Source organism: Schistocerca gregaria, chromosome 7 (genome assembly GCF_023897955.1).
Source record: "Schistocerca gregaria isolate iqSchGreg1 chromosome 7, iqSchGreg1.2, whole genome shotgun sequence".
Lineage (NCBI taxonomy): Eukaryota > Metazoa > Arthropoda > Insecta > Orthoptera > Acrididae > Schistocerca > Schistocerca gregaria.
Window position 1 is genome coordinate 330,996,038 of NC_064926.1, and position 17,231 is coordinate 331,013,268.

The following is a 17,231-nucleotide window of genomic DNA, read 5'->3' on the forward strand; positions in this document are numbered from 1 at the left end:
TGTACACAATTTCGAGGGGAAGCGAGCAACACTCGATGACAACTGGTTAGTATGACTTACCTTTTCTTTTATTCACAATCAACCACGCGCCACGCTGCTCCTGTACAGTACCCGTACTTCAACAACGCTGCACAGGTGTAGGGCGTCCTAAATAGTGTTCTTAAAATTACCCTCGAAGAGTTACACAAGTTTTCGTGGGCGACTGCGGGTCAAGGGCCGGTGGACCGGCCGCTGCGTAACTTGCAGAACGGTCGCGCCAGGTGAGTAACCCGCCCAACGCTGGGAGTCGCACCGTTAGAGCGCGTCCTACGGTCGGATGCCGGCGCCTGCCCACTCCCGGATTTGGACCGGCAGCGCAGCCACTCATCTGATCCCGTCTGGATTCGCACACGGCGGTCACCACGTTGCTCCAGAGGGAATCTGTTGTAAGAATATCACTGTGCGCGACAAAAATATTCACACCCTCTACTCTCACAAGTCTGTTCAGCACATGACCCGTCTACTAATTAGTATTTTGTATGCCTAGTTCATTCAGGCACGTTATTCATAAATGCGATGACTGACGAGGTGACGTAGTGGTTATAAAGCCAGTGGGTTCTGGCTCTGGAAGAGTTGGGTTTAAAGCCCTTTCCAGTCTTCTAGATTTAGGTTTTCTATAGCTTACCTACTCGATTAAGGCGAATGTTTGCATTGAAAAAGTAAGAGCTTATTCTTTTCCAGCCTTAATAATATACGGAGTGAGTAGAGACGAAAGCAAGAAAGGAAGCAGCAGAAGATTTTACCGTTCCGTCGGACACATTTGTCCTAATGCATTTGGGGAAACACCCAAAATCCTAAAACAGGCTGGGTGGAAACGGAACTGAAAACATCTCCTCCCGTATAAGAGCTCGGTACACTAACCACGTGTTGTACAGGGTACCCAACAATGGTTTGACTATTTCACATTTGAATGAAACACCAACTAATCGCGAAACAAAGAAAATTTTACACAAGATACGGCATTTCTTCAACTTTGCTTAAGAAACACTAGTCCGCAGCTCGTGGTCGTACGGTTTCGTTCTCGCTTCCCGCGCCCGGGTTCGATTCCCGGCGGGGTCAGGGATTTTCTCTGCCTCGTGATGACTGGGTATTGTGTGATGTCGTTAGGTTAGTTAGGTTTAAGTAGTTCTAAGTTCTAGGAGACTGATGACCATAGACGTTAAGTCCCATAGTGCTCAGAGCCAAGAAACACTACATCCGACGAATGACAACCATCTATTCTCTTCTCGTCCAAACTAGTTATCGTCCATGTTTCACTTCCATACACGGCTATACTCCAAACAAATACTTTCAGAAATGACTTCCTGATACATAAATCTATATTCGATGTTAACAAATTTCTCTTCTTCAGAAACGCTTTCCTTCCCATTGCCAGTCTACATTTTATATCCTCTCTACTTCGACCATCATCAGTTATTTTACTTTCTAAATAGCAAAACTCCTTTACTACTTTAAGTGTCTCATTTCCTAATCTAATTCCCTCAGCATCAGCCGATTTAATTTGACTACATTCCATTATCCTCGTTTTGCTTTTGTTGATGTTGATCTTATATCCTCCTTTCAAGACACTGTCCATTCCGTTCAACTGCTCTTCCAAGTCCTTTGCCGTCTCTGACAGAATTACAATGTCATCGGCGAACCTCAAAGTTTTTACTTCGTCTCCATGAATTTTAATACCTACTCCAAATTTTTCTTTTGTTTCCTTTACTGCTTGCTCAATATACAGATTGAATAACATCGGGGAGAGGCTACAACCCTGTCTCACTCCTTTCCCAACCACTGCTTCTCTTTCATGCCCCTCGACTCTTATAACTGCCATCTGGTTTCTGTACAAATTGTAAATAGCCTTTCGCTCCCTGTATTTTACCCCTGCCACCTTTAGAATTTGAAAAAGAGTATTCCAGTCAACATTGTCAAAAGCTTTCTCTAAGTCTACAAATGCTAGAAACGTAGGTTTGCCTTTTCTTAATCTTTCTTCTAAGATAAGTCGTATGGTCAGTATTGCCTCACGTGTTCCAACATTTCGACGGAATCCAAACTGATCCTCCCCAAGGTCCGCATCTACCAGTTTTTCCATTCGTCTGTAAAGAATTCGCGTTAGTATTTTGCAGCTGTGACTTATTAAACTGATAGTTCGGTAATTTTCACATCTGTCAGCACCTGCTTTCTTTGGGATTGGAATTATTATATTCTTCTTGAAGTCTGAGGGTATTTGGCCTGTCTCATACATCTTGCTCACCAGCTGGTAGAGTTTTGTCATGACTTGCTCTCCCAAGGCCGTCAGTAGTTCTAATGGAATGTTGTCTACTCCGGGGGCCTTGTTCCGACTCAGGTCTTTCAGTGCTCTGTCAAACTCTTCACGCAATATCGTATCACCCATTTCGTCTTCATCTACATCCTCTTCCATTTCCATAATATTGTCCTCAAGTACATCACCCTTGTATAAACCTTCTATATACTCCTTCCACCTTTCTGCCTTCCCTTCTTTGCTTAGAACTGGGTTGCCATCTGAGCTCTTGATATTCATACACGTGGTTCTCTTCTCTCCAAAGGTCTCTTTAATTTTCCTGTAGGCAGTATCTATCTTACCCCTAGTGAGATAAGCCTCTACATCCTTACATTTATCCTCTAGCCATCCCTGTTTAGCCATTTTGCACTTCCTGTCGATCTCATTTTTGAGACGTTTGTATTCCTTTTTGCCTGCTTCATTTACTGCATTTTTATATTTTCTCCTTTCATCAATTAAATTCAATATTTCTTGTGTTACCCAAGGATTTCTAGCAGCCCTCGTCTTTTTACCTACTTTATCCTCTGCTGCCTTCACTACTTCATCCCTCAGAGCTACCCATTCTTCTTCTACTGTATTTCTTTCCCCTATTCCTGTCAATTGTTCCCTTATGCTCTCCCTGAAACTCTGTACAACCTCTGGTTCTTTCAGTTTATCCAGGTCCCATCTCCTTAATTTCCCAAATTTTTGCAGTTTCTTCAGTTTTAATCTACAGGTCATAACCAATAGATTGTGGTCAGAGTCCACATCTGCCCCTGGAAATGTCTTACAATTTAAAACCTGGTTTCTAAATCTCTGTCTTACCATTATATAATCTATCTGATACCTTTTAGTATCTCCAGGGTTCTTCCACGTATACAACCTTCTTTCATGATTCTTAAACCAAGTGTTACCTATGACTAAGTTGTGCTCTGTACAAAATTCTACTAGGCGGCTTCCTCTTTCATTTCTTAGCCCCAATCCATATTCACCTACTATGTTTCCTTCTCTCCCTTTTCCTACACTCGAATTCCAGTCACCCATTACTATTAAATTTTCGTCTCCCTTCACTATCTGAATAATTTCTTTTATTTCATCGTACATTTCTTCAATTTCTTCGTCATCTGCAGAGCTAGTTGGCATATAAACTTGTACTACTGTAGTAGGTGTGGGCTTCGTATCTATCTTGGCCACAATAATGCGTTCACTATGCTGTTTGTAGTAGCTTACCCGCATTCCTATTTTCCTATTCATTATTAAACCTACACCTGCATTACCCCTATTTGATTTTGTGTTTATAACCCTGTAATCACCTGACCAGAAGTCTTGTTCCTCCTGCCACCGAACTTCACTAATTCCCACTATATCTAACTTTAACCTATCCATTTCCCTTTTTAAATTTTCTAACCTACCTGCCCGATTAAGGGATCTGACATTCCACGCTCCGATCCGTAGAACGCCAGTTTTCTTTCTCCTGATAACGACATCCTCCTGAGTAGTCCCCGCCCGGAGATCCGAATGGGGGACTATTTTACCTCCGGAATATTTTACCCAAGAGGATGCCATCATCATTTAATCATACAGTAAAGCTGCATGTCCTCGGGAAAAATTACGGCTGTAGTTTCCCCTTGCTTTCAGCCGTTCGCAGTACCAGCACAGCAAGGCCGTTTTGGTTAATGTTGCAAGGCCAGATCAGTCAATCATCCAGACTGTTGCCCCTGCAACTACTGAAAAGGCTGCTGCCCCTCTTCAGGAACCACACGTTTGTCTGGCCTCTCAACAGATACCCCTCCGTTGTGGTTGCACCTACGGTACGGCCATCTGTATCGCTGAGGCACGCAAGCCTCCGACTGAAGGGTGACGAATCAAAATATTAATATCACTACAAACCTTTCTGGTAAAGTGACACACGAAGTCGTCTCAGTAAGATATTTAATCTTAAAAAAGGAAGGGTCTCACATGTGGGTTACCGATTTTGCTGAAGTTTTGCGAGGACGATCTATGTTGAAAATGAACAGGGACGTGGTTCGGCTTTTTTCTTGTCACTCCCCAGTTTTTGAAAAAATAAAGATCCAAGTTGATAACGGTAAATCATATTTACAATGCTATACCTCGAAAATCTTAACATTTTTGTTATTATGGTATGGGGTCCGAAGTTAATAATGTTAGTTATTAACGTTTTCGTGTTTTCATTCTGTAGCTACGGTATCCATGATTCTAAGCAACCAGCAGAGCGAGCTCGGCGACCGAGCGGTCATATAATGTATTGACAGTTACATCGTGCTGCATAGTACAAAAATACATTTAAGCTACATTAATGTGTAATCCTAACTATCTATTCGTGAGTGTTGTCGCAGTCAGAGAGGTAAAACTTGTCATGGAAACAGCCACAATATATATATATATATTTCTCGTACCATTAGCAAAACCGAAATCTCGCCGAATTGTCATATTCGTGGAAAACATATCTGATACACGTTGTCAAAAACAAATCTATCAGATATCAGTTTGGATCCGTACCAAGCGTATAAAAGCATATTTTGATAGTTAGACGAGGATGACTAGTTATGGACTAAGGCATTATTTTTCGATAGAGCGGATACTACCCTGTAATGTTCTGCTCTGATGTGATGTCGCCTGTTTGGTAATCGCTTTAATGGCGAGGGTTCGTTGAGTGTCATCTACGACAGTCCTCTCGTATCGCGTCATGTATCACGATGAAAATAAATATCAGTACATTATACATAATTGGGTAACCGTCAGTCACACCTTCCATGTTTTACTTAAAAGGCAAAAAAGGTGTTCCCATTAGCAGAATGTTATCAGATAGGCCGAAAAGAATGTATGGTAGTCTATCGCCTCAACCGCTCGATCACCGAAAGCGCTCTGCTTAGACGCTTTGAATGACAGCATGAAAACAGAAAAACGTTAATAACTCGACATTGTTGACTTTGGACTCCATATTATACTAATAAAAATATTTTTAGACGGTCTTTCGTTGTATAGCATTGAAAATACGATTTTCCGTCGTCAACTTTGACCATGATTTTTCAAACACTATGCAATATACAGCAAAAAGCCGAAACACGGATCTCTCTATTTCAATATAGAATGTCCTTGAAAAACGTGATCAAAATCTGTGACTCACATGTCAGGCCGTCCCCTAGTTCCATTAGACTATACCACTCATTCACAGGCACAATGACTGAGCGAGGTGGTGCTGTTATGGAAACACTGAAGCCCTATATGAAATGAGCTCTATTCAAATCCATGCATGTCCACATTGTGTTATGTTTCCTGTGATTTCCTCGATTCACTTAAGCTGAAAGCCAGGGTGCTACGTTGCAACGTATTTCCTTCTCTATTCAAACTTCTGTTCTGACTTTAGTGGCTATACCGTCGACGGAATGTTAAACGCTTCCATCCTGTCTTCCTTTTGGACAGGGCGAGAGAAGAGAAATGGCCCTGTCCTTTTCAGTGGAAGCGAATCTGAATCCATCACGCCACATTGTTCGCTCATTGCATTTCAGAATGACATAGCTGAGTGACACCCATTATCCCATTTCAGCTAGAGAAATACTATGCTTATGAATTGAAGACAGAATATGTTAACGAGTCAGCGTCTATATTTGGCACAGTTTCAACAGTAAAACATAAGATACAGTGTAATAGTAGAGACGTCGCCGACTCGACATCTCTGAGTGTCCCGTCGACTATCGAATTGTAAAAGTTGTTGTATCAGTTAATCACTTCTCACACCATCTTTTTTTATTTACATGTTGCATTATATCTTACGATTTCTGTTTGACCCACATTATGCGTGTGAAACCATTTTAATTAAGGACCATGAACATTCTATTTTAATCTGACGAATGTCTAATACTAGATACTTACGTTACCTTATCTCATTACAAGCTTCCTCTGCCGGCGCTAACTCGTCTACAAAGCATCTTACATGGATACTCGTATCAGAATACTCCTAATGATACGTTATGGTCGTCATCCATGTTAACCTATAATGTACTGCTGGATTTGTCTGTAGACCTAGCCTTCAGCCATATTGTACCTATTATCTTATACAGGCTCAGTCAAAAAGAACTTTACAACCTTGGACTGATGTAGAAATTTATTAAGACGACACCTCTACCGATCTTGTAAGTTATTTTGTAGCAAACCACCTCAAGTTTGATTCACTTAGTGCATCGGTACCCCATACAGCCACCAGGAGCACCAGCTTAGTGCAAGTTAAAATGGCTCCTTTCACCGGAGTGGGGCGTCCTCTCTGTGTGTTTTGTTTACATGAAACGAACTATGCAACAACAGTTCGGCTAAGTTTCGTACCGAAAACACTAAAGAACCTCCAAGGAGACCTACAGTTTATTCTTGTTACAATAACTTTGTTGAGACGGGTTGTTCACTGTGAGATGATAAATCACCAGGTATCCAGCGTGTTGATAATTATGTCGAACAGGTTAGGAAGAGCTTTGCCCACAACCGCAAAAATCAACGCGATGTGCGTCTTGTGAGACTGGCTTCCACAAAAGAATGTTTGACGAGTACTGCGTAGACATTTATAATTGAAACCACACAGATTCACAGTGGCACAGCACATTAGTGATTCAGATAAGATTGCTCGTCGGGAATTCCGTGCGGAAATGTTGCATCGGATAGAAGACGACGAGACATTACTGGTCACAGTAGTTTCCAGCGATGAGTCAACATTTCTTATCAGTGTCATGGCGAAAACACACGACTGCAGTGTATGGGGCAGCGAAAATCCACATGCAAGCTTGGAAAACGTCTGTGACAGCCCCAGATTTAATGTGTTTTGTGCCGCCATCAAATTGAAAGTCAATGGCTCTTTCTTCTTATTGGAGAAAACTGTCGCTGTTATTGTGTATATGGATATACTTGAAAACTTTTCAATTCCACAGCTCGATGAATATGACCGAGGTGGTATGGTTTTACAGCAGCAAGACGGTGCACCATCTCATTTCCTCACGAAGTTCGAGGTTTCCTTAATAATCGCTTCCCAAGACGGTGAACTGACTGTAAAGGGCAAATCGCATGGCCACCTCGATTACCAGACTTGACGCTGCTGGATTTTTTTTCTGGTGTTCCATTAAAAACCGTGTGTGTGTGTGTGTGTGTGTGTGTGTGTGTGTGTGTGTGTGTGTGTGTGTGTTCCTCCAAAAAATTTAGCCGACCTGAAAAATCGAATCTACGCTGCCGTTGAAGAGGTTAAGCCCGATTTGCTGCTACGAATGTGGGAAGAAATTTAATACCGGTGGGAAGTTTGCTGCATCACAAATAGTAGTCACATCGAACCAAAATGCCAGTTAACTTTTATGTAATACGTGAGTTTGTTTGCTACAAAACAATACATCCTCCGATTCCGTAAGTTATCTTAATAAATTTCCATTTAATGATAAAGTCCTTGGATATATGTGATGGTGATTGTAGCAAGCCTATCCGATAATACTGGGATAAAGGCGGACAGTTAATTATAAAATATAATTGTAAATTATAAAATACGATACTAATTGTCAGAGACAGATGTGTGTGAATATTCTCCTCGCACGCCTCCTGTTCCATGCCTAGCGGCTGGGGCGTCGACGAGACGACAAAACCTAACCATATTTACTTTCTTCCTTCATGAAACTGAATGGGCGACACTCAGGCTTTAAGCTCAAGTTACCTTGTTCTTAAAAATCTCTGATAATTCTGTTGCCATTTGCGATAGTAAACTCTCACATTCTCGGTTTCGGTATATGTGAAAACTTATAAACCAAAGGATGGCTGCGATCACTGTACGAAATTTGCTAGCATTTCATATCACGTAAAATCCAGTGTTATATCAAACAGGATAATTTGATAGAACAATGTACCTACAATGTCTTTAGTGCGTGTTTGGTGCTAATTCACTTTCGTCAAGAAACAATCCTGCCAGATTAATCAAGTGAAACATGTTTTCTTAAAAGTGATTGCAACCAAAATCTAGCTGCACTGCTAAGTAATGAAGAGAATAAGTTAAAGGAGAGAGAGAGAGAGAGAGAGAGAGAGAGAGAGAGAGAGAGAGAGAGAGCCGCCTCTCCACACTCGCGTTTGCATGGTGACAGTCACAAAACGTTCTGCTATCACCTCCTGTGTCTGCGGTGTTCTTAGGTCTGGGTGCGATCACTCATTAACCTTTTGACTATCACCTTTTTTTCAGAGTGAAAGACAGCATTGTATAGTAATTTTAATTGATAAGACATACGTGCTGATGTAGTCGGCAAGACACAGCGGAAGGGAGTAAGTCTGAAGATTTCCAGCGCAGCTCTGAACAAAACGTTAGGAATAGAGAAGTTCCATCGAAAACGATCATACAGCATAGTTGATTAAGGAGGGTAGGACGTCAAACGGGCCGACTTGGAGCAGGAGAGGCACCACAGGACATTTTGATTTCCACTGTCTATACTTTTACAAGTAAATTCATAAAACTTTGTCAGCATGACCAGGAAGGATTCAGCATTCACACTCGTAGCAGCGGAAGTACAAAAAAAGAACAAAATAATTTTTTTACATGTGAAATTTCATCATTTTTTCACTTACTATTGGCTGCATTTGTTGCTATAGGTACACTTTTCTTCATAAGTAAGAGAGACTGTTCGATGAATTTTGCACAGCATACAAACCTTACTTACAGGTGTCTGAAACTCTAGAATCTATTTAATTTATGAAAAACTGAATGAGCACGTTTTAAACTTTGTTTAGAAAAAATCATTTTTTAGTTAATCATCTCAATTTTACCACAGTTCTTAATAGATTTGGAAAATTCTAGAGTTTCATACACCTGCAAGAATGGTTTGTATGCTGTGCAAAATTCATCGAAGAATCTCTTTTACTTGTGAAGAAAAATGTACCTATAGCAACAAATGCAGCCAATAGTAAGCGAAAAATGATGAAATTTCACATGTAAAAAAAATTATTTTGTTATGTTTTTGAACTTCCACTGCTAGGAGTGTGAATCCCGAATCCTTCCTGGTCATGCTGACAAACGTTCATGAATTTATTTGTAAAAGTATAGACAGTGGAAATTAAAATGTCCTGTGGTGCCTCTCCTGCTTCAAGTCGGCCCGTTTGACGTCCTACCCCCCTTAAACAGCTGCTAATACATCTGGTCGTGAACTCTTTCATTGTGTCGTCACAAAAATAATTCCTGCCGTGTTGTTTGCCAAAGCCGAGGGAGGGAAGGGGGAAGCAGGAGGAGGAGACATACAGAGTCACTTATGTGTAGTTCCAGTGTTTCAAAAGATGACTGCGTGCGTAAAAACTGAAAGACATACAGAAAACAGAGAAACATCAGTGGATAGAGTATCGCTCATAGTCTGTAAATCATATTCAGGTGCGCGATATGTTCTTAGTTTGTGATGTGGCTGACGTCAATATGTGCGTGCAGCTCATTGACTCTATTTGACGGGAAGGCGCGACGGCAGCCGGCTTTGAAAATACGTTCATTGCTTTTGCTTCTGCAGGTGCGAAGGACAATACGGGGAAAGAAGATTGGCAGTGAATCCTGAAGGCAGCACAGGCCATAGGTACAGTCTGTAATTATAAGAAATATGCAAACCAGTAGCAGGATTCCCTTTACCATTGCAACGTTAATACATAGTAACAACATGCGGCAGTTTCCCCTTTGGTTCTCTGACAACCTATTGTGGGACACATACATCTTGTTGTAGTAGAAGAGCTATATGGTCCCACGTTTTCTCAACGTGATTGATTAGTGGTGTTTTCAGCCGAGTTGTTGTTTCCATTTCGCCCAATCTTTTTGGCTGTAAACTAGAGTATACACAACAGCACGATACTAGCTCCTGAAGATAACGAATAGATCGGTCGTCAAAATATTGAGCTTAAACGGAAACAACTCGGCCGCATGTCTGGGAGTGCCCCCTCAATATGGTCCCATCTGGCATGTGGTACGCTCAAACCTTTGAAGCTTATCGGTTTGGTACAGCGGGAAAATGGTGCCACGACGGTCCGCGAAAACAAAACCTCTGCCACAGTTCGGATGAGTGGTAGGGCTGTTGGCGGATTTATACTAGCAGCGACGTGCATGCAAGGGTGCAAGGATTTTTGGTAGGAGGTCAGTTACCGTGGCTGCTGGGAACAGTCGATGTCTCCTGGGCCAACCGCCTCGGTATCGAGCCTGTAACATACCAAGGACGTCATCGGAGTTGCCATGTTATCACAAAATCAGCCACCCAGCGTGAGGTATGTTTGTGATTCGCGTTGTGAACTTCCCTGTGGCAGTCGATTTTTAACTGATTAATTATACCTGATGGAGCCAGTCTGACTTGCTGTGTTAGAGGATACGAGATGATCTAGTGTGTCAAATACTGCAACATCTCGTTTGATTGTTCCGTGCTACATGTAGCTTGCCTAATTAGCGAACTATAGTAGTTCTTAACTAATCGTCAGGAATCTGCGTACGCACAGAGGCTGCGAAGGAATAAATGTTTCAGATGCACCAGATAAAAGTGAAGAATGCAGGGTGGTGGTGGTCTGGGAACGCGATCAAAGTGCTGGGCGGAGCTGAGTGGCAGTGTGTTCAGGAGGCGCAGGTGTATTACCCACGAGTCGGCTCACGATCGCCATTCGCGGCGGAGCGGAGCGTGTCCGCCGGCTCCTCAATAGCCCCAAGTGTCTTAAAAAGCGGCCGCAACAGCTCGCGGTTCGGCTCTCAACGACCTGCGGCGCGACCCAGTTGACCTTCCCACCCGGCGCGCCTCAGCCGCTACACGCCGCGATATTCAGACCCAGGTGGAAGACCCCTCGCGCCGCTATTACCCACAGGGCACCGTTACGGTCTGAGGAGGTCGCGTATCTGGCGTGTGAGCATTCTCGACAGCACAGAGTTGGGAAATACAGAGTCGTCCAGAATTGAATGCTAGAAACATAGGCAGGTGCAGGCAGACAGGGTGAGTCTCTTCTAGCTCTTCATCGTCACCACCACCACCACCACCACCACCACCACACAGTTATAGACGGTTCAAAAGAATTAGGGTATCACATGTATCAACGTCCGGTATATTATATCTATTTTGATGTAGGCTTTAGCCATGGTCTTATTAGGGGCTTGTGATTTTTGCTTTCAATGTGGGCAACAGTTAAAATCATTCGCCTTCTTTTGGCTGTCCTATGCATTACAGTGTGAGGTGACCCACTTAGGAAATGAGTACCGGTGTCCCAGGTTTACTAACGATATTTAATGATGCCAGTCGTCATTCGTGGACATTGTATTCAGCCAAGTACATGCATTGCGACATCTTAATGCAGTGCAATTGTCAAGGGCAGTCTGTTTGATCCAGAAAGTACGGATTTTCTGTCGTGTTGCCAATGCCTCCCCACATGTCATCCATAGGTCCTGGAAACGCTAAAGGGAGACAGATCAGTACTCAAGATGAATTCGACAAGGTCGCTGATGCATTACAAACCCCACGTGAAGACCTATATCTGACCATCTCTCCGCTGCGGCATCTTACGGATACCGCCAGAGCACTGCGAGACAGACTTTGAAGGGCCACTGAGCCGCTGTATGCCATCAGACTTTAATAAACAGGTTACGAGAAGGGACCTTCGTGTACCCCACTTGAAACATCATCTTGCAGATCAACTTCACTTCTGCCGTTCTCATGTCGTCTGACAGCTTCGTCACTGGCGGGACTTGTTATTCGCTGACGAGCCCAGATATCCTCTGACGAAAGGATATGGACGTGTTCGTGTGCGGAGACCCGTGGTAAGCGGCTCCTGCTAAATGTCCAGGAATTGGACAGATTTCCAGCGTTCCGTGATGATGTGAGGAGACTCCCGTTCAGTCATAAGGAGATTCTCGTTGTCCATGGTCACCTTACCTCCAGGCAGCATATCGAACAGATCTGTTGGATCGTGTGAGGGCTGCTGCATACGGTGGTGGCCCTGTATTCCTTCTAATTCCAAGGTCCATGGGGCGGGCGTCAGCAGCAATGCCTTGCGAAGCCTGGAATGAAGTAATGTGGAATGGTCGGCGCAGCGTCCTGACCTAAACCCCATCGTGTATGTGTGGGACATTGCTGATGGACGTGTTCGTGGTCGTACTGTTCCACCACAGACCGTCCAAGAGCTACCATGGGCTCTCGTTCAAGAATGGAAACGGATACCATATGATGACCTCCGTAGGTGTCAGGAAGTGATAAACGCTGACGGGGGGCATAGGCGTTATTGAAGCTCTCAAATTCCGAAGAAAAGCGCCCAAGACGGCGGGGTGCATGCTCGTTTGCGCTTCGTTTTCGACACCTGTCGGAATTTTGAGTTCATTTTATGTAAACAATCGAGAATCTAAAGATGTTTTGTTGTGGACGTAATTTGAAAATGATAAAGATACAATATGGTAACATACAGAGCTCTCAGTTATTGCTCGATGGAGTATGACAGACGCCCAAATACTTACCAAACAGTGCATGTCTACTTATTTTTATTTTTATAACATTCCATTATATTCTATAGATAGTGGCCAGCATTATACACGACCTTGACGTCATAGCGCAAACAGTCATAAACTTTATCCATTTTGATAAAGTGGAACGGTGTAGACGATGGCATTCTGAGAACATGCAGAGATTAATGTTCAAGCACTGCCATTGCGCATTAATTAATTTACCGCACTCCATGTTTCAGAAGGCTACATTCCATCATCACATGTGATATGATGGACGATTATTTTACTTATTCAAAATCGTAACATCACCAGAGACAATTTTTGGAAGGTATTCAGATTATGTACTAGGCTGCCCTAAGTTCTGTTCATACACGGCCGCTGCAGGTTCCAAAAATTATCGGTGGTGACCCACGTAGATTGTGTTTGTGGGAGCTGGTCAAATGACGGAAGATGAGGATAGGCCGCTGAAACACTTAAGAGTGGTGAGTAAATTGACTCACAGAGGTAAAGGGTGAACATTCCTTTTATCACTGCGAATTTTATTATGACCAGTCGTTGTCCGTCACAAAAAGTAAATCCTTTCCTTTTCCCTGGCCTCATCCTGTGTCCTGGCGAGGGAGGCATGTTAATCTCGTTTTGGCAGTTTTAGTGTTAGAGGGTGGCTGGATGCTAATCCTGCTGTGACCACGCCCCTCCCCCTCCATCCCGGACGGAATACGTGTGTATTCCCCATCTGTCATCGGTATGCATCTAGCGTTATCCCATGTGAAAGTGTGAGAACATTTTCGAAACGTTGCGAATCGTGTAACTGAGATGGGACGTAGGTACCTGCTCGGAATTCACCATGTCGGATGTGACTAACCGCCTCAAAGCCACATCTAGATTAGCCGACACACCGGCCGCGTCGTAAATTCCTTGGACGGGTTCTGTCCGGCGCAAGTTTCAGGGCAGGTGGAGCGAAAAATAAATTCTTTTGTGTAGAATCACAGTAGCATGTGGCAGCAACTTACAGGGAGATGTCCCCAACGGTGGGGTCGACGTTTTGAAACTATCCACACAGTGATGATGTAGGTTAAGGACCCAGGCAGCCATTCACGCTGGTGGGACCTTATTTGCTAGTCATCGACGACACGAAATTTGGAATTTTGGGTGACTTCTATGCGGCTTTAAAAAAGAAATATTACTGACAGTGGTTGTAGCGTAATGATTATAGGGCAAGACTGACGAGCAAGAGGTTGTGAGTTTGAATCTCTCCTGGTGCTTTGAGATTTTGTAAGTTTTAAATCTTTATCGAAATGACTTTGATCATGATTTTTATTCAGTTAAGGGTTTAAAAGTAATATTTTAATTTCCGTTCCTTTGTCACATCTTAATCTCCGTACTAACTTTTCCAATCGTTCCCATTATTTCTTTCTATAATTCCTTTCCCACTTGTAATCTTTATGCATGAGACTTTTATTATTTCAGTGTATTAACATCTATTTAATTTCTTCCGTTTCATCATGAATTTCGTTTTACTTACAAATACTTCTTTCGTTTAAATGTTCATCTACGTTATTTCGTTCATAGTGAAATAAAAATTCATGTTGCAAATGTTTGTATGACGATTAGCATCCAAGAAAATGCACACTTTGGAACGAAAATTACTTTTTTGACGCTATTACACACATAAATAGATCCACTCATCATCATAACTAGATTTACTCATTTTAACTAGATTCAGCCATTTGTTTTTTAGCTGACCGAGCAGCATTTGAAAATGTTTAAATATTATAATAGATAGATAAAAATAATTGAGCGATTAGCGATTAAATTCACATGCACGAAGATGGCAAGTGGGATGATGGGGATAAAAATTGAGAGGAACTGAAAAAGTTCATACGCTGGTCCAAATGATATGACCAAGGAACAGGAATTTAAAAGGTACGCTTAAACACCTTCGCTAAGTAAAAGTAATATCGAAGTCATTTTGATAAAGGTGTAAAAATTAAAAAAAAACTCAATCCACTAGGAGATTCGAACCAATAACGTCTTGCATATGAGCGTTGTGCTATAACGATTGCAGTACCCAACCTGTCTCAATAACATTCCGTTTGTAAAGCAGTAGAGGAAACGACAAATTCAACTACTTTTTTTGTCAATTAGTCGCAAATGTGGGCTCGCCAGGCTGAATGGCTGCAGGTTGCGATACCTGGGACCTTTTCGTAAAATACCGTATAGATGCAAAATGTTTGGCGCGTAGGACATCCGCAATTTAGGGGCATAATAATTAAGTTAGAGAGATCCGCTTTATTTACACTAATTATTTATCCAAACCACGACCAGTTTCGGGAATTATAATCCGATTTTCAGGTGTACGAAATTATTGTAGTTGGTAACACGGGATAGTCGGTGCAAAAGCTGCAATGACTGCATGTTGGCGGAAATTGTCTGCCGCTAGGCAACCACTTCTGGTGCGACCGCATGTTACCTGTTACCAAATGCAATAATTTTGTACACCAGAAGACTGCATTTTAAAATCCTGAAACCGGTCGCAGGTTGTATAAACAATTAGCACAGCTGAAGCGGATCGCTGTAAATTAAATACCGTATAGATGAATTCAAAAAAGGCGATCCCACCGGTGGTAACGGCATCGTACAGGTGACAGTGAGTGTTCGCCGCGGGAGCATCGCCTTTTCTGAAAGCCTGCCACCAACTCGTGGGGTCACGCCAAACTGTGATAACGCTGACCTTCCGCTGTTGTTTACGTTCGGCTGGCGGCTGCGCGCGGCGAGGGTGGCGCTGTGGGTTATCTGGTAGTGTACCCATTCAGCTGGGACGGGTCGTAATTTTCCGCGAGCAGCGCCCGTAGTGGTGGGCGCTCACGTGCCCCGGCGGCTGCGTCGGCAATTAGCGTGCCAGCCAGAGGCGAGAGTCGGCGTTAGCGGCCGCTAAGTAATACGGCGAGTGGGCAGCGCGCCCCGTCCAAGGCCGCGGGCCGGGCGAGCTGCGAGCGAGCGAGCCAGTGCGGTTGCGGGTGCGGGCTCTGCTGCGGCTGGGATAGGCTAGGCTGCGGGCCGGCCGATGGACGCCATGGGACGCTCGCTCTACAGGCTGGCGCGGCGCGCCGACACCGCGCTGCTCGACCAGGAGGACCACGACGAGGTGGGTGAGTGCGGGGTCTGGCGAGGTGTGTGTGTGTGTGTGTGTGTGTCACAGGAATATATCGCAACCGCCTGGGTGCGAGGTCCAAGTTAGCTCAGATACTTTATTACTTAAAGGGGTTTTCAAACAGTGCTTTGCGGCGTTAGAGTAGTGCCGTGGCAGTAGTGTTATAAAAACAATAATTTGGCTTATTTTCTTTCTGACGAAAGGAACAACGCGTGCGCTATAGTCCGATTAAAATTACTTGATAGTTGGCGACTATCACTTGGCGCTACAGTGTTGTCACGTCCGCTGCCGACTACCGCTCGCTCATGAGCGACACTTAATGTGTAACGCGGAGCAGTGTTGGAAGTGGCCGCCGCGAGGTACGACGGAAGTGGGAGATGCTCTGTCGGCAGGAGATTGTAAGCGACCAGTGGCCGAACTGTGACAGACGACGGGTTGTGTAGCCCAACCACCCACCTCGGGACGTGCACTGTATCAGAGAAAACGACGATCAGTGATCTGCGCCAATGAAACTATCCTCATACTGGCTACATGGGATGCCGCGTTAACAACCGATGAGCAGTACTGGTTGGCACTATGTTTAAACTTATAGGCGACACAAGCAATTTCCAAACAAAAACTGAATGAAAAATACGAGCAGTTAAAGTCAATACGATGATGAAAATGGCGCAGCAAAGTATTAGAAATAAAAAAACTGTTTCAACTAACTGAATAAAAGTAGTAATCGTAGTATTTTGATTAAATTTAGAAAAAAAAACAAAAAAAAGGCTGCGTTTGTTGAAATTCATTCGAACCCCTCCTTCTACTCAGGTTTACACGCTAACCACTTTCTTTCTTTACGTTATTCATCTCTGCACTTCGTTGGGGCGGACACCATATGAGATCTATTATAATTGATCATTGGATATTTCGCTCAAGGCTTATTATTATTTTATTATTATTATTATTATTATTTTCTTATTATTACAGAGGGTAGCCAGCCGGGCACCACCAGGCTGTGTCATTACACTGTTCAACGCTGAGCTATTTATGACTCTGGTGTTCCAGTCGCAAAAAGTTAACTGCCAGTCTTCAAAAATTCATCTTCACGCAATATCGTGCGAAGCTTATTTCATGTAAGCCGATCTGTGTAATTATGACAACTGTGTAAATGACGCTGCATTACTTCTTGTGTGTAACGATCAAATAGTGCTTCGTTAGTGCTGTGTGTGAAGCGCGCGCGCGCGTGTGTGTATATTTTGTTTGTTTTTGGTCTGATTATCATGTGTGATGAAATAATAAATAAAATGGCCACACCAAGGATTCGAGATCCACAC

The 17,231-nt window shown here is 43.3% G+C and overlaps 1 protein-coding gene across 11 annotated transcripts in view; it reads left to right on the forward strand.

Moving 5' to 3' along the window:
• Window positions 1-17,231, forward strand: part of LOC126281513 (protein kinase C and casein kinase substrate in neurons protein 1) — a 525,973-nt gene that overhangs the window by 300,238 nt on the left and 208,504 nt on the right. The window contains exon 1 of one of the 11 annotated variants that reach the window (XM_049980540.1): window positions 15,615-15,909. The exons of 9 other annotated variants lie outside the window; for them this stretch is intronic. In XM_049980540.1, coding sequence (XP_049836497.1) covers window positions 15,829-15,909 — 81 coding nt within the window. In that variant the 5' untranslated portion in view covers window positions 15,615-15,828. Of the gene's footprint in view, window positions 1-15,614; window positions 15,910-17,231 lie in introns of those variants that run through there. One more of the 11 variants, XM_049980550.1, reaches the window with a different exon arrangement.